Source organism: Seriola lalandi, unplaced genomic scaffold (genome assembly GCF_002814215.2).
Source record: "Seriola lalandi dorsalis isolate HSWRI2012SDOR001 ecotype SW California unplaced genomic scaffold, Sedor1 jcf7180002054973, whole genome shotgun sequence".
In the NCBI taxonomy this organism is placed as follows: domain Eukaryota; kingdom Metazoa; phylum Chordata; class Actinopteri; order Carangiformes; family Carangidae; genus Seriola; species Seriola lalandi.
The window spans coordinates 98,259-121,172 of record NW_019525523.1 but is presented as its reverse complement, the minus strand read 5'-3'; the positions used below and the strand labels follow the sequence as shown (position 1 = coordinate 121,172).

The following is a 22,914-nucleotide window of genomic DNA, read 5'->3' as shown; positions in this document are numbered from 1 at the left end:
TGACTTTCATCATCATCATTCTGGGTGTGAGGTTTTGTCGCAGGAGAAAGCCCAGACTGTTGTTTGACGGAGCAGTCGCCATCCCCAGCGCTTATCTGCCTCCTAATTACGCAGATGTTGACGGCACAGGAACTTTACGCAGCACTTACAATTATGACGCGTACCTGACAACAGGTTCTAGAACCAGTGACTTTAAGTTCGTGACATCTTATAATGACAACACACTTCCTGCTGACCAGACTCTGAAGAAAAGTCTTACTGACTTTGCTGATGCGTTTGGGGATGTTAATGAATCTCCTGAGGTAGGGACATGTTCCATGTCATCAGTCCCAGATCTGTGAAACATTTTCAACATTTTGATACACACACACGCACGCACGCACGCACGCACACACACACACACACACACACACACACAGCGACACAGACACATAGACACACAGACACACACACACACACACACACATGCACACGCGCACACACACACACACACACACACACACACACACACACACTCACACACACACTCACACACACGGTCAACGTGCCTCCGTTTGTTCACGTGAGTTCATGTTGTCAGGAGAATATATCTCACTGTCTGGCTTGATTCTCTGTCCTTGGTGCTGAACAGTGATTTCCTTACCCATTGTTTTTGGGGGGCTCGACCAGTCTTTCTAATATGTTCTTCCTTTTTAGTCTCACTGAGTTTAGTGTTTTAATCCAAATTATTTATGTTTTCCTTCTTTTAATGTTTTCACCTTAATAAGACATTGCTCCATTTAGTTTCAGTGTAAGATATATTTTTCAATCCCTTGAGATTGAGAACATTTTTTCTCTGGCTTAAATATCATTGTTTATTGACTAGCCTACACCAGTTTACTTTTTATTGTAATTTTTAAATTTTTAAAAATTGTAATTGTAAGAAAATATCTAGGTAACCATATACTCAGGTACTACACCTTTTCAAATGACGGATGGAGAATGGCACTGAACATTAGCAGTGACTTCAAATTGCTGTTGTAACATTGATTGGTTTATCAAGCTAATTAGGTTTCCCAGAACTCAATTAATTATTTCAATCCTTATTTCACTGTTGATTGTAATGACAGGTGTTCAATTTGTCTAACACTGGTCATCAAGCAACAAATGTAAATCTATCTACACACAAATCAGACTCGTAATAAAGTGAAACAATACTCAGCAGGCAATAACCTTATATTCCTTTCAGTAATTTTAAGTGGAATCTCCAATATATCAAGCTGAAAGCGTACTATGTCACAGTAGCTCTACAGATTTTTATTACATTTATCCTTAAGCAGGAGCAGTAAAATATGTCCAGTTATAAAATCATATAGTCAGTTGACTTTAAATAACAAAGTTTCTCGGAGCAGCAGTACATCTCTGAACTCTTTGTAATTTGTATCAAAAATACCTTCCTGTTGTGTGCTCATCCTGCCTTTACAACAACTTTAAATGCTGGACTCACTTTATTTTGTAGTTATCAATGGTGGTTGGGGCAAAACAAAAACTAAACTTACAAATTTGTTATCCTTTGAATCTCTGAGTGTTATACAAAATACATTTTTAGAACTCCACCTTATTCATAGCAGAGTATAAGAGTAGACCTCTTATTAGTGTTTTCTCCATTACTGCACTTTCACTGGTCCTGACTTTCTTTACTGTCATGTTTGAGGTGTTTTAACATGCATTTTATTTTTTTGTTGGACACTGTGGTTAACAGTGATTTATTTCATATTGTCAAATTCTCTGTTGGACAGTTTGATGCACTATGGAATTCTCATAAAGCCGACTTGAATGTTTGTCACATACCAGAAAAACATCAGTCAGTCCAGCTGCAGCTTCCTCTGACATCTGGAAGTTTTCTCTCTGGACTCACTGCTGCATAATACTGTGTTGATCATAAGTTACTCTTCATTCAGAGTTTGCACTATTGGTATATATCGATGGAGGAATCCATCTTCAGTGTTTACAGTGGTCTTGTATATCATACTGAGGGGATATTAAATGTTATTGCACAATGACTTCTATAACTGGCTGAGTGTGACTTGTTGAAAGAAACTGTGTTGGGTGGTGTTGGTTGTTTGTTTGTGTGTGTGTGCTCTGTAGCACCTACCAGAGGAAGAAGTTGAATCAATTAATGCTTAGGGTGTGAGGGGTCTGCAGTGATTTTTTTCCCTGCCCCCTGTATTTTGTAAGACATACAAGTCCTGGATGCTGTGTGATTTGGCCCCAGACATATTTTTGGGAGATTTAACTCAATGTTCAAACCCGTTCCTGTCCAGACCAGACTGTGATTGATGTGCAGAGAACAAACTCAGTAATGGCAGTGTAGAACTAGATCAACAGCTAATCTTCCTCAGCAACATAGGAAGTAACTTTGTACCTGTAATGGAGTTTATGTTGTAGACCCACCTGTGTTCCTGGGAGATTGTAGATCCCAGAAACTTGCTGGTTTCCATGGCCAGCATATTGTTATTGAGTATGATTAGCTGGAGGAGTGTGTGTGCAAAGTCCACTGCCATCTCTACACTTACAGTATGAGTGTGTTAATATCCAGTGCAATGCAATTCAATCAATACCACACCACAAACTCTAGTCTGAAAATATTAGTAAAATCACTATGTCAGAAGAATCAAAATGAGGAATAATTAAATTAGACATATAAGATAGCATATAAGAAGCAGGTGGTATTCATTGCAAAGGTACTGTATAGTATTGCATTACTTTAGACATGTGTTGCTTTTAGTGTGTCCATCCTCTGCTTCTTCAAACATGGATGTTATTCATCTTGTGTAATATTAAGTTAACACAACCTGAGTTTTCCTGGGCTTACCATGGTCAGGTGTGGCACAAGCTTATATTAAAATATGAACAAATATAATATCATTGCATACTGTCCACTGTTGTAATTATCCTCTCAGTCTCTGGGTGACGCTCTTTTATAATGTCTGACTCACTGACTCGAGGATGCTATGGCCTGTCTCACCCTATTTGTGTCAGTGGAACTGGAGTACTGGGTTAGAGCCAAGGGCTGTGTATGCAAGCGTGTTTGTGTGGGTGTGTATGGGGAGAGAAGAAGAGCGAGAGCGAGAGTGCTTGTGAGCGAGTGGGTTAGCGTGTGTGTGTGTGTGAGAGTGTGTGAGAGAGAGAGAGAGAGAGAGAGAGAGAGAGAGAGAGAGAAATGGGGATAGCGAGAGGAATCCAAGCTGGCAGCTCCCCTAATAGAGCATGATTAACTCAGCTAGAGAAGCAGGGAAACGTTGCATTACAGCGGCATTTTCAGTTCTATATTTGGTTGTATATCTTTTGGATTTATCCATAATGTCGATAGTATATTTGTTTCTGAAAGCATGTTTAATAATGGACCAGCGAGTAAACTTAAAACGGTGGCTGCGTTTTTTGTTGTTCAGCCTTCTTTTTGGTTTTTCGTTTGGAGAAGTCCGCTATGTTCTTCCAGAGGAGATGCAGCGAGGCTCTGTTATCGGGAATGTTGCGCGGGATCTTGGGCTGAAAGTGACGGAGCTTGATGCTCGCAGAGCCCGGGTTGTTGCAGAAGGAACCAGCCAGCTGTGTGAACTGGACACTGCGTCAGGCAATCTTCTGATCAGCCAGCGGATAGACCGAGAGGAGCTCTGCGCGCAAGCAGCTGTCTGCATCCTCCAGTATCAGCTCTTATTTGAAGATCCACTTCAAGCATATAGCTTAGTTTTGGATATTACAGATATAAATGACAACAGCCCCGTCTTTGCTGCGGGAGAAATAAATTTAGATTTAGTGGAATCCACAGTTCTAGGGAGGCGATTTCCGTTGGAGGGCGCGCATGACCCAGATCTGGGTACCAACTCTGTCCGTGAATATAAACTGAGCCCGAATGACCATTTTACACTGGAAATGACTACCCAAATAAATGGCAATGCTTATCCGGAACTAGTTCTCAAGAAAACGTTGGACCGGGAGGCACAAGCTGAACATGTGCTTAAAATCAATGGAATTGACGGGGGAAGTCCATTCAGATCAGGAACTGCTTCTATCCATATCCATGTTCTGGACGCCAATGATAATGTCCCAGTTTTTAGCCAACGAGTTTACAAAGCCTCTGTGCCAGAGAACTCGGCCGTAGGAACTGTCATAGCAACAGTGAATGCCACGGACTTAGATGAAGGTGTTTATGGAGAGATAACCTACTCTTTCAGTCACCTCTCAGACAAGATGGCAGGAGTTATTGAAATGAACCCTCTGAGTGGAGAAGTAAAGGTGACAGGTCTTATTGACTATGAAGAGGCCAGTACTCACGAGCTGGATGTTCAGGCAAAAGACGGCGGAGGTCAGGCCTCTCACTGTAAACTAATAATTGATGTAATTGACGTAAATGATAATAAACCAGTGATAGAAATAAAGTCAGTCTCTGCTAACGTGGCTGAAGACTCTAAACCAGGAACTATGGTTGCTCTGATTAATATTTATGACCTGGACACAGGACGCAGTGGGCGCGTCACGTGTTCAATCTCAGACAATGTTCCATTTAAATTTTTATCAGAGGTGAAAAACTATTACATGTTAGTGACTGACGGAATACTAGACAGGGAACTTCAACCAGAGTACAACATCACAGTCACTGCCACTGACGCTGGCTCTTCCTCACTCTCCAGTGTGAAAGTTCTAACAATCGTGGTTAATGATGTAAATGATAACCGCCCAACTTTTACGCAGAGCGAGTTCAATGCCAACATTTTGGAAAACCAACCCGTTGGCACGTTTGTGATGAAAGTGACAGCAGAAGACACGGACGATGGATCTAATGCTAAAGTACTGTACCAAATATCAAAGGACACAAAGTCAGAAGTGTCCTCTTTTCTTACCATCAACTCAGAAACAGGGGAGCTCTTCACATCGCGTCTCTTTGATTATGAACAATCAGTCCACTTCCAAATTAAGGTTACAGCTCGAGATAGAGGCGACCCCGCACTCTCCACTACCTGTACTATAAATGTTTTCATTGAGGACCAAAATGACAATACACCCGTTGTGCTATATCCTGTCCAAAGCACCGGGTTCATAGCTGAAGATATGGTGCCAGTTGAAGTGCCTAAAGGCTACCTGGTTACTAAAGTGGTTGCTGTGGACGCCGACTCTGGCCATAACGCCTGGCTCTCCTACAGAATAATCAAAGCAACGCAGCCTAACATGTTTACAGTAGGTCTGCACACAGGAGAAATCAGAACAACGCGAACATTCATAGAGGACGACGAACCGAAACAAACTGTTGTCGTTTTGGTAACGGATAACGGGTCGGAATCTCTCTCCGCCTCTGCTACAGTCAGCGTAATAATTGGTGACGGTCTGCCTGTTTTAAGCGAACTTTTTGAGCTTGCTGATGAATCACAGGACAGAGACAATTTAACGCTCTATTTGATTATCGCTCTGTCAACCGTTTCCTCTCTTTTCATCCTTTTAATCAGTGGAGTGTTTTATTTTAAGCTCTGTCGGCGTGGTTATGTGTACCGTTCAACCGCCACCAGTCTCCCCGTATTCCCCACCACGTATTGCCCCCCTAGCTTTACAGATTTAAGTCGTTGTGGGACCCTGCTGAAAGATGATCGGTATGATTCCTTCTTGACCACTGGGTCGTGGAGAGGCGATTTTCGTTTTGGCTCAAGCACAGACACTGACACACTAAAGAAAAGGAGTGCAGCCTATCAAAAAAACACCCTAAGGCGCACCAGTACAGACAGAGCTAGTCTGAAGGTGAGGGCAGGTGTACCTCATCCATGCTACGTGGTCAAATGAGAGTCCAAATAATCTCTGTGCAAGAAATTTGGACCTTCTGACTGTCAAATACATGATGGTTGCGTCAGATTTTCTCATGGTTTATAGAATCACTAGAAAACCCCATACTGTATTATGGCATTTTTCTACACATCTATTTATGCATGAATATGCTGTTAGTGAATCAAAATGTTTTGTAATGGTCTTGGAGATCTGCTATTAATTTCAACTTTATCCCCCATGATCCGATTTAAATACAGAGGCAATCTTAACCTTGTACCCAGTCTATCTTTTGGAATGTTTTTGAAAATAGTATTAAAGTAATTATTCTTGTTTGTATCGACAACTGGCAGTTGTTTGTGGTAAATTTAGTCAGGCTTGTCTTGTTTGCCTGCCTCATTTTAGTCTTCTACTCCGTCTAGTTAGCAGTCTCTCTTTGTCTGTCTGTCTCTTTTCCAGATTGCTTGTTCACCATGTTTTCTTTCCGTTGATTTATTATCTGCAAATGTGCATTGTTTCTATAACTTAATTAACTAACTTAACAACAAAACATAGTGTTTAAGAACAACATAAGTGCGAGTAGCACCTGTTTCCCTTAAAAGCTCAAACATAAATATTGGATTGTCCGTTTTAAAGAGGAATACAACCAATTAAATAATTAGCCTACATCTAGTTGATGTGTCTTATTTCCTGCAGTAAAAATGCATGGTAGACCACTTTGACTACTCTATCAATGTGTCTTCTGAGAGGAGGGAATAGTATCTTAGCGGTTATTGTTTTGCTTTGTTGCTGCGGTACCTGTCTTTGCCTCTTTTTATGTTTTTGCACCTTTACTTATAGTTCATTTGTACTTGGAACACTTCAACCCAGTTTTGATATTGCTATGTTATGTTTTCACAAAATAACACATGATTTCTTGTGTGACAGAGACATATAAAAAACACCCAGTGCTATATGTCACAAATTGAAAAATATTCAAACAGACTGTATACATTTAATGAAAAATAAACATGAAGAGAAAAGTGTGTTCTACTTCTCCACTGGCCTACTGACCTTTTGCACAGAACTTGTAAAAGGACACAGGGTAAGGACATTCATAACAGAAACTAAAACTGATGGGCATCATAACAACAATACAACTCTAATGAACAAGAAAAAAAAACTTGCACCCTGGGGACGCCTCGGTGGCTCACCTGGTAGCGCACTTACCAAAAATGCTTAGTCCTCACCGCAGTGGCTATGGGTTTCTCTCTCTTTCCTGTCTCTCTCTCACTGTCCTATAGAATAAAGGCAAAAAAATGCCCCAAAAAATTACTTAAAAAAACTTGCATGCATGTCTTTGTCGCATTGTCAGCTGACACCAATCCATAGTAGAAAGAGTTTTAAATTAAGGACTCATCCAGTTGTCATAAATATGGCTGTTTACTTCATGGCACCTATTTTTTCTTTTTATTGTGCATTATATAAAAGGTACAGACTGCCTTCCTTTTCAGCTTTAAATTTATTGAAAAAGGACATTTTTCAGTCATAGATTTTTGATGGTCAGGCATGAAAGCCTGATGAATTCATTACTTATATTTCATCTATTAAGATGTTACTTCTTGAATTTAGAGATGATCTTTCAGAGGTTTGCTGCCTTCCTTGATGTGACATCTTCTTTACATTAGACATTATTCACTTAAATGTGCTTCATTCAGAAATCCCACTGAAAGTTGCAACTTTCAACAGATACAAGTTGTTGTGGATAAACTTTTTTCTTTTTTTTTCAAGTCATGTTGTTTTTTGAGACCACCTCTCAATAAGACTCTACTAAAACATCTTTAGCATAATGACACAAAGGTTTCAGCCATACAAAAGTAAACATGCAATACAAAACAGTAAAAAAAAAACAAAAAAAAAAAACAAAAAAAGCAAAGCACTTTTAAAGTCACATTAACAAGAGAAAATAATATTTATTTTATATGTATGTATGTTGACAGTTACTGAAGCTTCACTCAGGTCAGTGGTTAGGGTCTTATACAACAGTTAAATGGTGATGTGTCTATGTTACATAAAGTGGCTGTATGTGTGTGTGTTCCTGCCTGCTGCTGACTGTGTCATGGTAGTGAAGCAGATAGTTTTTGTCATCAAAAGAATTTACATATGAATCCATGTGTGTTCCTCTTGGTGTTATAGCTGAAGGCCCATTTGTGCTCCTAATTTCAGCCATGGTAGGAGGGGGAAAAGAAGCAGTGCTTAATCTTTTTTTTTTTATTATTGTTATCTAGAGCATACGAATACTGTTTTAAGCAGTGTAGTTGACAGAATTGGAGTGATAGAAAAATATGTCAACAGCAACAGCATGGCTTAAGGCAATTAACACAAACATCACAGAGTTTCCAGTGACTTTAATCGCATGAATGTAGTTTTGTTTTATACACACGTTGTGCAAAGTAGGGGATGAAATTTTGGAAAACCGCTGACACATTGCATATATAATTCTAGGAGTGTTCTTGCTGACACCTTTAAGCTGCATGTCTGTATAGAGACAATATTTTTAACTTGATAACTGTGTAGACCTCAAATTCTTGTTCTTCATTCTCTTCAATTTGATGCCATGTTATCACCCAACTAGATGATTCTAGCACATCATTCACCAGAGTTGATAATTCATTGACACTTTTTAAGTGATGAAGTCTGGTAAGTTAAGGCATAATTTATATAATTAAATGGCCAAAAATAGACTAACTTTAAGTCTGAAAGTTTCAAAAAGGTTTTTCAACACAGGTTATATTAGAGGTGAGAGCAGTCTTAAAGGTGTCTGCTGCCAGCTGACAGTCAAAGTTGATGGTTTAATTTAAAAAGAGGAAGTTCCACAGCTCCATTTTTGGTTTGCTAATAATGTTCTGAGGAGGGAATGGAGACTAACACAGCTGAGCAAGCTGAAACTTTAGCTTGGTTGACAATGTTTTATTATTATTTACCAAGACCAACAAAGTATTTAATTCATTCATTTAATTATTCATTAAGTGTATCTTGGTGAAATCAGCCCATGGAAGTTCTCCTATTGCACTTTGTTCATGGTGACTTCTTTGGAGCAGTTTTACAACATCATAGTGTCAGATATGTCACAAGATCAACCCAAATTTCATTATTTCCCTGTGGATATGTACATAATGCATATGAATGTAAATGAATGTTATAAGATCTGACTAAACTGTTTTTTTTCAGGATTTATCAGGATTCATACTAACTGTTCTCTTTTTTCTCCTTTCCTTTCTTGTTGATCTTCCTGAATGAAACTTCCATTTTGATCGAACAGGTAAGACAATTCATTATTTTCCTGTCTCTTTAAATCCCACATAGTACACTATTTTTATTACTCTGTTACGTTAGTATTACAGCCTCATCAACACCACACTCAACTACCACAATCAATGAGTTGACCCAGAATGAGTTTCTATCCATTTTCTATGTCTGTATTTTATCTCTTTTTCTCTGTATCTCTTTTTCACATTACATAAACTGTGCTGAAACCAGCTAACATACCCAACATGATGAATACTTATAAGACACATTTCTTCTAAGCCATATTCATGCAAGACTGAAATTGGAACTTGCCGTCTTGTAACAGAGGCAGCTGCATTGCCCTTATTTTTATGTGCTAGGAGATTCTACCCCAGGCTTTAAATTACATGAATATTAATAATCCTGGCTGCTGCTGCTGCCGTGCAGTCATTTCCTGAATAATGCACAATCATGATATGCAGAATGTCATGCTCTGCAGCTGTATATACTAATACTGTGTGTGTGAGCAGGGGACAATGCAAAGCACCATCATGACCCATTCTAAAATAGGCATTCTTACCTGTGCCAACATAATGTTTTAGGTACATACAGAAGAAATGACACTGCTGCGATATTTTCCAATATTCGTTCATGCTTGTGGATGAGTGTTGCAGTAGTGTCGTACTAGATGTTAATTCCACTGCTAAATGTAGGTCACTGTGCTCATCAGTTAGATTGGATCAAGAGAGAGGAGATTATCTATCTATCTATCTATCTATCTATCTATCTATCTATCTATCTATCTATCTATCTATCTATCTATCTATCTATCTATCTATCTATCTATCTATCTATCTATCTATACCATTTTACTTACTTTAATTTGGTCTTCAGTATATTGTCTATCAAACTCATCAGCTCACTCTCTTACATTTGAGAGTATGGAGCTGTTGCACTTCCCAACACAATACAAAGATACAAAGAACAAAGATTTTGATGTTGAAGCTCAGCGCCATTAAAGATTAGGCAGAAAGAGCTGTAAAGTTTCGATACACTGACTAGATAGACAGTGGAGCATTGGTCCACTGTGGTTTACTGATGTTGTTTAACTTAGTCACTGTTGGTGGTGCTGTTGCCTAAGGAGACATGTATAACATCGGCCTTATCTCAGAGACATTGTCCCCACCCGCCTTTGAGGGAAACAGTCGGTGACTGTGTGCATATATCCTACAAAGGCTGTAGTTTGGAGGGTTGCATTGTGGATTTCACAGTAGACTATCCAAAATACATATGTGGTACATATTGTGAGCGAGACACGACGCCCCGCTCCCTAAACGGATAACGGTGTTATTTTGGATCTGATGTTCATTGGAAGAAATGGATACTCCAAAGAGCAAACGCACATCATTGGATTGGACAGTATCCATTTTGCTTTTCGGCGTTGTTGCTGCGGTTAGTGGACAAATTCGTTATTCGGTTCCAGAGGAGATGAGGAAAGGGCTGTTTGTCGGAGACGTTGCAAAAGACCTGGGCCTGGATGTAAAAAGGTTGGTTTCTGGTCGGGCTCGACTTGTTATCGATGGTGATAACCAGTATGTCTTGCTGAACCAGAACAAAGGACATATTATTGTCAATGAAAGGATTGACAGAGAAAAATTATGCGCCAAAAAATCTCCGTGTAGCTTTAGTCTAGAAATTGTCCTAGAAGATCCACTTGAATTGTTTTCCATTACCATCGAAATACAGGATGTAAACGATCACGCTCCTGTTTTTCCCAAAAAGGAAATTAATTTGGAAATCAGCGAATCCACGCCCATAGGGACTGTATTCTTGCTTGATAATGCAGCTGATCCTGATGTAGGAATAAACTCACTGCAAAGTTACTCTTTAAAAGCAAACGATCATTTTGTCCTCAAACAACACACTCGAGCAGATGGGAGTAAATACGCTGAAATTATGCTTCAGAGTGGTTTGGACCGCGAAAAGCAAAGCGAACATGCGCTCATATTGACGGCTGCCGATGGTGGGGAACCGCAGAGGTCTGGGACAGTGAGGATACATGTGTCTGTTCTGGATGCAAACGACAACGCACCCGTTTTTACTCAGCCTTTATACAAAGTGTCTGCCTTGGAAAATGTTTTTCGAGGCACAGTTATTGCCACAGTCAGTGCCGTAGATGTGGACCAAGGTTACAATGGTAACGTGACATATTTTTTCACCCACCTGGAGGAGGATTCCTCTTGTCCTTTCGAAATAAATTCTTACACGGGAGAGGTTAAACTCATCGGTGACATTGATTACGAGGTTTCTCAATATTACGAAATAAACCTTCAAGCAAAAGATCCATGGGGTTTAGTGGGCGCCAGCACATTAATTATCGAGATAGCAGATATGAATGATAATAGTCCAGTCATCACATTGGCTTCATATTCGGGTAAGATTTCAGAAGATTCTGCTCCCGGTACAGTTGTGGCGTTGATAAGCGTCCAAGATAAAGATTCCGGTAAAAACGGACAGGTCCATATAAATATAGATGAAAATCTCCCTTTCAAAATCAAATCATCTCTCAGAAACTATTACACATTGGTCACAGAACAAAACCTCGACCGAGAAAAACGTTCCAAGTACAATATCACTCTCACTGCCACAGATGAGGGCTTGCCTGCCTTATCAAGCAAAAAAGCTGTCGTTTTAGAAGTTACTGATATTAACGACAACGCACCGGCTTTCGGCCAATGTGTTTACAGCACTAAAGTAATGGAAAATAATTCTCCTGGTATCGCTCTGTTGCAGATCTACGCAACTGATCCAGATCAGGGTCAGAATGCACGCATATCATATTTTCTTATTGACAGCGAGGTTAATGGAAACCCTGTCTCCTCATACTTCTCCATTAATACGGAAAGTGGAATGATTCAGTCTTTGCGTTCACTTGATTATGAACAAGTCAAAGAGTACAAAATACCAGTTAAAGCGCAAGATGGAGGCTCACCACCACTGATTACTAACACAACAGTTATTGTGCGTGTCCAAGATCAGAATGACAACCCTCCTCAGGTTCTGTACCCAGTCCAGACTGGTGGCTCTCTGGTGGCTGAAATGGTGCCTCGTTCAGCAGATGTGGGCTACCTGGTGACTAAAGTGGTGGCTGTTGATGTGGACTCTGGACAGAATGCCTGGCTCTCCTATAAACTGCAGAAAGCCACAGACAGGGCGCTGTTTGAAGTGGGCTTACAGAATGGAGAAATAAGAACTATCCGCCAAGTCACTGATAAAGATGCAGTGAAACAAAGACTGACTGTTATAGTGGAGGACAACGGGCAGCCCTCTCGTTCAGCTACAGTCATTGTTAACGTGGCGGTGGCTGACAGCTTCCCTGAAGTGCTGTCGGAGTTCACTGACTTTACACACGACAAGGAGTACAATGACAACCTGACTTTTTACTTAGTGTTGGCTCTGGCTGTAGTTTCCTTCCTCTTCATCACGTGTTTAGTGGTAATTATATCAGTGAAAATCTACAGATGGAGACAGTCTCGCATCCTGTATCACTCCAATCTCCCTGTGATTCCATATTATCCACCACGTTACTCAGACACTTTGGGGACAGGGACTCTCCAACACGTGTACAATTACGAGGTATGCAGGACGACTGACTCCAGAAAGAGTGACTGTAAGTTCGGCAGAGCTGGTATTCAGAACGTGCTGATAATGGACCCCAGTTCTACAGGGACGATGCAGCGGATACAGAATGAAAAGAGCATCCTGGATGAACCAGACTCTCCTATAGAGGTGAGGTGCATATGCAAAGTATTTACTTTTGCAAACATAGTTTAACAGGAATCAAGAGTTCTATTCAGCACCATGGTGCGGACAGCTCCTCTTAACTGAAAATTTGAGGAAACCATTTTCTTCATAATTTTTAATCGGAAATGCTACCTTCTATACAACAACAACTACTACTACTACTAATTATAATGATAATATTATTTATAATAATATTATTGTTGTTATTATTATTATTATTATTATTATACCATAATTATATTATGGTACATGTTATGGGTTGATAAATAATAGGTCTGTTTTATTATAGCTTCCCAGGGAACTTGTTATGAATAAAAATACTTTAAATACCAAAACACCAAATGGACTTAATCACATGTCCATTCACTACTGTCTCCTTTTTTCAGTAGTAGTTGTTGTTTCTGTTGTTTTTAACGAGGCGAAGGTTGATCATCTTACATATTTATCATTTTGCCAACAGAAAAGAGACATTTTAACCTTTAATGTTGGGTAGAGGCATTGGAGAAACAACATTATCTCTATGTTGATTCAACTACTTTGTCATTTCTTTCAGAAAACCTACATTCCTGGCATTAAAATGAGCAATCATAAACGTATTTCTATTGCCAGTTGTGCCATGATAGATAATAACAGAATAGCATCCGAAACGCCAAACTCATGGGGTTGGGGGTCTGGTTATACAAGTTTCTATTTTAGCCTGTAAGAGACGCTGTTGCCTGTTAAATCAATTCAACCTTACATTGTGAGGCAGACTTGTTCCCTCCCCTCTTACTGCGTTTTGTAAGAGATGATCTTCATACGAGCTGGGACTCATCTGATACAAGGTTCATTTCCACTCCTCGTGCTCATCTAATTAACCTGGAATATATGCGTTTTCCTTACTGGGTTGAAATCTTCCATCCATTGCTCGGTTTGCTTGAATACCCAGTTTTCACATGGCTTTTACAGAACATCATCGAGATAGAGGTGTAAGATGGCGATTTTCTGGGCGATTGCGAGGGGCAGTGTACTTGTTTGTGTTACAGTTTGTTTTTCTTAATCAAGCGGAGGCACAGATCCGGTACTCTATCCCAGAGGAGATGAAGAAAAGTTCCCTTGTTGGTAACGTGGCACAAGATCTTGGTTTGGATCTGAAAAGGCTCCGTTCTGGTCGGGCCCGTATCGTGACCGGAGAAAACATCCAGTACACCGAGCTGAAGACAGACAAAGGGACTTTAGTCGTGAATGAGAGAATAGACCGGGAGCAGCTTTGTGGAGACGTGACACCGTGCAGCTTCACCTTTGAGATTTTGCTGGAAAAACCGATGGAGTTGCACCCTGTGACCATAGAGGTTTTGGACGTAAACGACAATGCTCCCACTTTTCAAAACAGTCACCTGGAATTTGAAATAAGTGAGTCAGCTGCACTTGGCTCTCGTTTTGTTTTAGAGAGTGCTGACGATGCTGATGTTGGGGGAAACGGGCTGCAGAACTACATATTAACTCCGAACGACAATTTTGCTTTAAAACAACATGTTAATCCGGACGGAAGTAAATATGCTGAAATGGTGCTTCAGAAACCTTTAGACAGGGAAGAACAGCCACGCCTGTCTTTAAAACTGTTGGCCGTTGATGGCGGAAATCCACAGAGATCGGGAACAGTAAATATAGATGTTAACATCTTAGATGCCAATGATAATGCTCCTGTGTTTAATCAATCGGTGTACAAAGCCACAGTGATTGAAAATGCACCAAAAGGCACTCACATTGTCACTGTGAATGCAAGCGATGTAGATAGCGGTTCATACGGTAGAGTAACATTTTTCTTCTCAAAATCAAGAGCAGGAATAGCTGATTTGTTCGACATAGATGAGGTTACAGGAAGAATTTTTGTGGCACGGGAATTAGATTTTGAAAAAGACAAAAAAATTGAGTTCAGGGTTGAAGCTAAAGATCAAGGAGGACTGACAGATTCGAGCAAAGTTGAAATTGAGGTTATCGATGTAAATGATAACGCTCCGGTCATTAACGTTATGTCATTCACGAGCCCTGTGTCTGAAGACTCCCCTGCTGGTACCACTATTGGCATAATTAATGTTAAAGATGTTGATTCGGGTGAAAACGGTCAAGTAAGATGTACAATTGAAGGCGGTGTTCCTTTTAAAATTAAATCAAACGTGAGAAATTATTATGCATTGATAACTGATGCTGGATTAGATCGTGAACATCTGTCAGAATGCAACATCACTGTTATCGCCTCAGACGCAGGATCACCTCCCCTCTCATCTAAAAGAACCTTTTATCTAAAGGTCTCTGATGTCAATGATAATGCCCCAATATTTCCACGAAGCTTTTATAGTGCTTTGATTGGAGAGAATAACTCCCCTGGCATCTCTGTACTAAGCGTTAATGCAAAAGATCCTGATGAAAACCAGAACGCCCGTGTTTCTTACATTTTAGAAGAGTACGAGATTAGTGGGTCTCCAGTATCTCAATATGTTTCTGTAAATGCAGAAAACGGAGTCATTCGTGCAGTTAGTTCATATGATTATGAGCAGGTCAAAGAACTTGTATTCATCGTCAAAGCGCAGGATGGAGGCTCTCCTCCACTCAGTAGCAATGTGACTGTGAAAATACTGATCCAGGACCAGAACGACAACCCTCCTCAGGTCCTGTATCCAGTCCAGACTGGTGGCTCTCTGGTGGCGGAAATGGTGCCTCGTTCAGCAGATGTGGGCTATCTGGTGACTAAAGTGGTGGCTGTTGATGTGGACTCTGGACAGAATGCCTGGCTCTCCTATAAACTGCAGAAAGCCACAGACAGGGCACTGTTTGAAGTGGGATTACAGAATGGAGAAATAAGAACTATCCGCCAAGTTACTGATAAAGATGCAGTGAAACAAAGACTGACTGTTATAGTGGAGGACAACGGGCAGCCCTCTCGTTCAGCTACAGTAATTGTTAACGTGGCGGTGGCAGACAGCTTCCCTGAAGTGCTGTCAGGGTTCACTGACTTTACACATGACAAGGAGTACAATGACAACCTGACTTTTTACTTAGTGTTGGCCCTGGCTGTAGTTTCCTTCCTCTTCGTCACGTGTTTAGTGGTTATTATATCAGTGAAAATCTACAGATGGAGACAGTCTCGCATCCTGTATCACTCCAATCTCCCTGTGATTCCATATTATCCACCACGTTACTCAGACACTTTGGGGACAGGGACTCTCCAACACGTGTACAATTACGAGGTGTGCAGGACAACTGACTCCAGAAAGAGTGACTGTAAGTTCGGCAGAGCTGGTAGCCAGAACGTGCTGATAATGGACCCCAGTTCTACAGGGACGATGCAGCGGATACAGAATGAAAAGAGCATCCTGGATGAACCAGACTCTCCTATAGAGGTTAGTTGACAGTTTACCATCGTTTGTGCGTCTTTGTTTCTCTGTTTTTGGTGTGGGTTTATTAGTTTTGTTATTTGTAGCTAAATTCATTATAAGCAGTTACACACTCTGATGTCATCTTCAGCACCATGGACAGCTCAGCTGCCTTGCATCATTGACATGAATTCTGCTTCTGCAAGATTTAACAATAGAAAACACAGTAGACTATTTAACTGTCAAATTGTATCCCATAACTTCATGTGTACACATTTTGAATGGCAGAAGTACTTTTTATACTTAATCTTTGTGTAGGCTACAACATTTAAGGCTAACCTTTTTATTCGCTTAATATCCACGCGTTTAAAGGGTGGCGAGAGTGTGGTTTAGATTAGACATCTAAAAGCACCAAGTAGCCATAATGTTAGTGAAGTCTTAGTTAAGATTTTAATTATTATTAATCAATATAAATATTAACGCTGACTAATCCCAAATGACAGAACACTATAAACAGGTTAAAGGCAACAAATACATTGCTCTGATTTCCATAACCTAATATTTCGTTGCAGTAAGGTATATGAAAGTTACACTATAGCCTGTTCCTTACATTAGTAAGGCATTTCATCATTAAACAAAAATCCTCATGCAGAACTTTGCACAATGATATATTACATAGGAGTCAGCTTAATTCCAATATTAGCGCTAATCGAACACTTTGTAAGCGAATGCTTTATTATGACGCATTGCTGCCGTGATACAATTAAAACGTGTCTATTTTCTTAAAGATAAATCATTTGTGGAATATATCATGTGAATGTTTTATTCCCCGTAAGAACGGCTGCTTTATTTATAACGGTCTCCTGTAGTATAAATGCTTTTATTTGCAAATATTGCCTTAAACTCATCGTCTATGAAAAATAGATAAGCACGTGTTAATTGTGTCACTCTATTTTAGTGTTATACCAAATGCAGTCTTACCTTTATCTGGTGTTCACTTTTTAGGCTCTAAGGGACGCTGTTGGTCAGTAAAATATTTTCTATGTTGTGTCGTCATTCAATCCATCCCCTAACTGACTACACAGTGAAGCAGCCTCTCTCTGTTTTGTTGGAGGTTTGAGGCGAACATGTCCTGTTCATGTAAACCTTGAAAACTTGTTTAGAGCAACCAGGAAACGGATATTTCAGAACAAGCTTTGCCATCATATCGATCGGAGTTAAATCACCCCTTGCTATTCTTTGTTGCCATGATGTCAACTCGAAGATCTTCCACGTACATATCCTTAAGATGGCGATTATTTGTTGGATTGCGACGGCAAATAGGACTGCTTATGTTGCTGCTTCATGTGGTTAACATGGTAGGTGGCCAGATTCGTTATTCTATACCAGAAGAGATGAAGAAGGGCTCTGTTATTGGTAATGTAGCGCAAGATCTTGGTTTAGATCTGAAGAGACTCCGTTCTGGGCGGGCCCGCATCGTGACCGGAGAAAGCATCCAGTACACCGAGCTGAAGACAGACAAAGGGATTCTAGTCGTGAATGAGAGAATAGACCGAGAGCAGCTCTGTGGAGACGTAACGCCATGCAGCTTCAGCTTTGAGGTGATTTTAGAAAATCCTATGGAACTGCACAGAATAACTGTTGAGGTTTTGGATATAAATGATCACGCTCCCGTCTTCCCAAACAAAGATAAAACTGTCAGTTTTGAAATAAGTGAATCAGCTGTTGTTGGAGTACAGTTTCCACTGCAGAGTGCAGAGGATCTAGATGTGGGACTGAACGGATTGCAAGATTATGTTTTGTCACCAAATGACAATTTTATTTTGAAGCAACATGCAAATCCAGACGGAAGTAAATATGTTGAAATGGTGCTTCAGAAGCCTTTAGACAGAGAACAACGTCCACATTTGTCTTTAAAATTAATCGCAGTAGACGGAGGGACACCACAGAGATCCGGTACAGTCAATATAGATGTCACTGTGTTAGATGCCAATGACAATGCTCCAGTATTTAACCAGTCAGTGTATAAAGCATCTATGATGGAAAACACCATGAGAGGCACAAGCATTATTACAGTAAATGCTACAGATGCCGACAGTGGTACAAATGGATTAATTGTTTACAGTTTGTCTAAAATCAAAGGAAGCGCAGCAGATATTTTCAGTATTGATGAAAATACCGGAACGATTTCTGTGTCTGGTCAAATAGATTATGAGAAAGATAGAAGATACAAGGTGAGGGTAGAGGCTAAGGATCAGGGTGGTCTAACTGGGACAAGTAAAGTTATATTGGATGTTACTGATGTCAATGACAATGCCCCAGTTATAAATATTATGTCATTTTCGAGTCCAGTATCTGAGGACGCACGTCTTGGTACAACGATTCTTATTTTGAACGTAAAAGATGCAGATTCTGAGAAAAATGGGCAAATCCAATGTTCTATAGATGGTAAACTCCCCTTTAAAGTAGAGTCATCTTTAACAAACTATTACAATTTGATTTCAGATCAACATTTTGATCGAGAGTCTATCTCAGAATATAACATATCAATAACAGCCACTAATTTTGGATCTCCCCCACTTTCTAGCTCAACAAAATTACATCTTAAAATCTCCGACGTGAACGACAACGCACCTGTATTTGATAAAAGCATCTATTCTGCTCACATCATAGAGAATAATTCTCCTGGGAGTTCAATATTTTCTGTGAGCGCAAGGGACACTGATTGGAACCAAAACGCCAGAATCTCGTATGTTTTAGAGGACACACAGGTCAGTAGTAGTCCAGTTTCTACTTACGTGTCTTTAAACTTTGAAACTGGAGTTCTTAGCGCGGTTCGCTCCTTTGATTATGAGCAAATTAAACAGCTTCAGCTAGTAGTCAAAGCGCAGGATGGAGGCTCTCCTCCACTTAGTAGTAATGTGACTGTGAAAATACTGATCCAGGACCAGAACGACAACCCTCCTCAGGTTCTGTACCCAGTCCAGACTGGTGGCTCTCTGGTGGCTGAAATGGTGCCTCGTTCAGCAGATGTGGGCTATCTGGTGACTAAAGTGGTGGCTGTTGATGTGGACTGTGGACAGAATGCCTGGCTCTCCTATAAACTGCAGAAAGCCACAGACCGGGCGCTGTTTGAAGTGGGCTTACAGAATGGAGAAATAAGAACTATCCGCCAAGTTACTGATAAAGATGCAGTGAAACAAAGACTGACTGTTATAGTGGAGGACAACGGGCAGCCCTCTCGTTCAGCTACAGTCATTGTTAACGTGGCGGTTGCGGACAGCTTCCCTGAAGTGCTGTCTGAGTTCACTGACTTTACACACGACAAGGAATACAATGACAACCTGACTTTTTACTTAGTGTTGGCTCTGGCTGTAGTTTCCTTCCTCTTCATCACGTGTTTAGTGGTTATTATATCAGTGAAAATCTACAGATGGAGACAGTCTCGCATCCTGTATCACTCCAATCTCCCTGTGATTCCATATTATCCACCACGTTACTCAGACACTTTGGGGACAGGGACTCTCCAACACGTGTACAATTACGAGGTGTGCAGGACGACTGACTCCAGAAAGAGTGACTGTAAGTTCGGCAGAGCTGGTAGTCAGAACGTGCTGATAATGGACCCCAGTTCTACAGGGACGATGCAGCGGATACAGAACGAAAAGAGCATCCTGGATGAACCAGACTCTCCTTTAGAGGTTAGTTGACAGTTTACCTTCTTTTTTGCGTTTTTGTTTCTCTGTTTTTGGTTTTTGTTTATTGGTGTTGTTATTTGTAGCTGAATTCACAATGAGCAGTTACACAAGCTGATATCAGATTCAGCAACATGGACAACTCAGCTGCCTTGCGTCAGTGATACGAATTCTGCTTCTGCAAGCCTCTTGCAAGTTTTAACCGTAGGAAACACAGTAGACTATGTAACTGTCAAACTGCATCTCATACCTTCATGTGTAGACATATTTAATGGCAGAAATACTTTTCATATTTAATCTTAGTGTAGGCTACAAAGTTTAAGGCTAACATTTTTAGTTGGTTAATATACGCACGTTTAAAGGGCGAGAGTGCGGTTTAGATTGGACATCTAAAAACACTTAATAGCCCAAATGTTAGTAAAGTCTTAGTTAATGCTGTTTTTATTAGTAATCAATAAAAATATGAGCTTTGCTAATACCAAATGACAGAACACTGTACACACGCCAAGCCAACACACCCATTGCCCGTTTTCCACAACCTAATCTTTCGTTACAGTAACGTATATGACAGTTATACTAAAGCCTATTTGCTACATTAGTAAGGTATTTCAACATTAAATTAAAATCCTCATACCAAACTTTGCACAATGATGTATTACATAGGAGTCAGCTTAATTCCAATATTAGCGCTAATGGAACACCTTGTAAAGAATGCTTTATTGTGACGCATTACTGCCGTGACACAATTAAACATGCCTATTATTTTCATGTGGATCTTTTATTCCCTATAAGAACTGCTGCTTTGTTTATAATGGTCTCCTGTAGCATACGCTATTGTTCAAGTTTCAGTGAATTACAAAACAATTTGATGTGCTAAAATCTGCCTCTATTTGGAAATATTGCCTTGAAACTCAACGTCTATGAAAAATAGAGTGACACGTGTTAATTCTGTCACACTCTTTTAGTGTTAGTGTCCAAATGCTGTCTTGGCTTTATCTGGTGTTCACCTTTTAGGCTCTAAGGGACGCTGTTGGTCAGTTAAATATTTTCTATGTTGTGTCGTCATTCAGTCCATCCCCTGACTGACTACACAGTGAAGCAGCCTCTCTCTGTTTTGTCGGAGGTTTGAGCCGGACATGTCCTCACAGTGTTCACGTAAAGCTTAAAACGGTGTTTAGAGCAGCCAAGGAACGGATATATCAGAACCAGATTTGCCATCATATAGATGGGATATAAATCATCCCTTGCAATTTTTTGTTTGCATGATGGCAACTAGAAGATCTTCCACTTACATGTACTTAAGATGGCGATTTTTTGGTGGACTGCGACGGCAAATAGGACTGCTTATGTTGCTGCTTCATCTGGTTAACATGGTAGGTGGCCAGATTCGTTATTCTATACCAGAGGAGATGAAGAAGGGCTCCGTTATTGGTAATGTAGCGCAAGATCTTGGTTTGGATCTGAAGAGACTCCGTTCTGGGCGGGCCCGCATCGTGACCGGAGAAAGCATCCAGTACACTGAGCTGAAGACAGACAAAGGGATTTTAGTCGTGAATGAGAGAATAGACCGAGAGCAGCTTTGTGGAGACGTAACGCCATGCAGCTTCAGCTTTGAGATGATTTTGGAAAATCCGATCGAACTGCACAGAATAACTGTTGAGGTTTTGGATATAAATGATCACGCTCCCGTATTCCCGAACAAAGATAAACTGATCAGTTTTGAAATAAGTGAATCAGCTGTTGTTGGAGTACAGTTTCCACTGCAGAGTGCAGAGGATCTAGATGTGGGACTGAACGCATTGCAAGATTATGTTTTGTCACCAAATGACAATTTTATTTTGAAGCAACATGCAAATCCAGACGGAAGTAAATATGTTGAAATGGTGCTTCAGAAGCCTTTAGACAGGGAACAACGTCCACATTTGTCTTTAAAATTAATCGCAGTAGACGGAGGGACGCCACAGAGATCCGGTACAGTCAATATAGATGTCACTGTGTTAGATGCCAATGACAATGCTCCAGTATTTAACCAGTCAGTGTATAAAGCATCTGTGATGGAAAACACCATGAGAGGCACAAGCATTGTTACAGTAAATGCCACAGACGCTGACAGTGGTTCTTATGGTCGCATTATTTACAGTCTGTCTAAAATGAAAGGAAGCGCAGTAGATATTTTCAGTATTGATGAAAACACCGGAACGATTTCTGTGTCTGGTCAAATAGATTATGAGAAAGATAGAAAATACGAGGTGAGGGTAGAGGCTAAGGATCAGGGTGGTCTAACTGGGACAAGTAAAGTTATATTGGATGTTTTTGATGTCAACGACAATGCCCCAGTTATAAATATTATGTCATTTTCTAGTCCAGTATCTGAGGACTCACGTCCTGGTACAACGATTGCTGTTTTAAACATAAAAGATGCAGATTCTGAGAAAAATGGGCAAATCAAATGCTATATAGATGGTAAACTTCCATTTAAAATCGAGTCATCTCTAACAAACTATTACAATCTGGTGTCAGATCAACATTTTGATCGAGAGTCTATCTCAGAATATAACATAACAATAACAGCCACTGATTTTGGATCTCCCCCACTTTCTAGCTCAACAAAATTACATCTTAAAATCTCTGACGTGAATGACAACGCACCTTTATTTGATAAAAGCATCTATTCTGCTCACATCATAGAAAATAATTCCCCTGGGATTTCAATATTTGCTGTGAGCGCGAGGGACTCTGATTGGAACCAAAACGCCAGAATATCATATCTTTTAGACGACACACATGTCAGTGGTAGTCCAGTTTCGAATTATGTGTCTTTAAACTCTGAAACTGGAGTTCTTAGCGCGGTTCGCTCCTTTGATTATGAGCAAATTAAACAGCTTCAGCTAGTAGTCAAAGCGCAGGATGGAGGCTCTCCTCCACTCAGTAGCAATGTGACTGTGAAAATACTGATCCAGGACCAGAACGACAACCCTCCTCAGGTTCTGTATCCAGTCCAGACTGGT

General features: G+C 40.3%; 3 protein-coding genes and 3 pseudogenes across 3 annotated transcripts; all 6 read left to right on the top strand.

Annotated features, from left to right (window-relative positions):
• The window catches only part of LOC147817332 (protocadherin gamma-A4 pseudogene), a 1,897-nt pseudogene extending 1,556 nt beyond the window's left edge, over nt 1-341 (top strand).
• Nucleotides 342-3,235: 2,894 nt separating this feature from the next.
• On the top strand, nt 3,236-6,991 carry LOC147817331 (protocadherin beta-15-like). The gene has a single exon (XM_087171058.1). It carries the CDS (start codon nt 3,250-3,252, stop codon nt 5,806-5,808), a length of 2,559 nt encoding a protein of 852 aa, XP_087027184.1. The 5' UTR covers nt 3,236-3,249; the 3' UTR covers nt 5,809-6,991.
• Nucleotides 6,992-10,287: 3,296 nt separating this feature from the next.
• LOC111646583 (protocadherin gamma-A2-like) lies at nt 10,288-12,888 on the top strand. The gene has a single exon (XM_023396113.2). It carries the CDS (start codon nt 10,432-10,434, stop codon nt 12,886-12,888), a length of 2,457 nt encoding a protein of 818 aa, XP_023251881.2. The 5' UTR covers nt 10,288-10,431.
• Nucleotides 12,889-13,578: 690 nt separating this feature from the next.
• On the top strand, nt 13,579-16,247 carry LOC111646622 (protocadherin gamma-A3 pseudogene; annotated as a pseudogene).
• Nucleotides 16,248-17,315: 1,068 nt separating this feature from the next.
• LOC111646621 (protocadherin gamma-A3-like) lies at nt 17,316-19,921 on the top strand. The gene has a single exon (XM_023396156.1). It carries the CDS (start codon nt 17,459-17,461, stop codon nt 19,919-19,921), a length of 2,463 nt encoding a protein of 820 aa, XP_023251924.1. The 5' UTR covers nt 17,316-17,458.
• Nucleotides 19,922-21,036: 1,115 nt separating this feature from the next.
• LOC111646582 (protocadherin gamma-A11 pseudogene) overlaps nt 21,037-22,914 on the top strand; it is a 3,710-nt pseudogene continuing 1,832 nt past the window's right edge.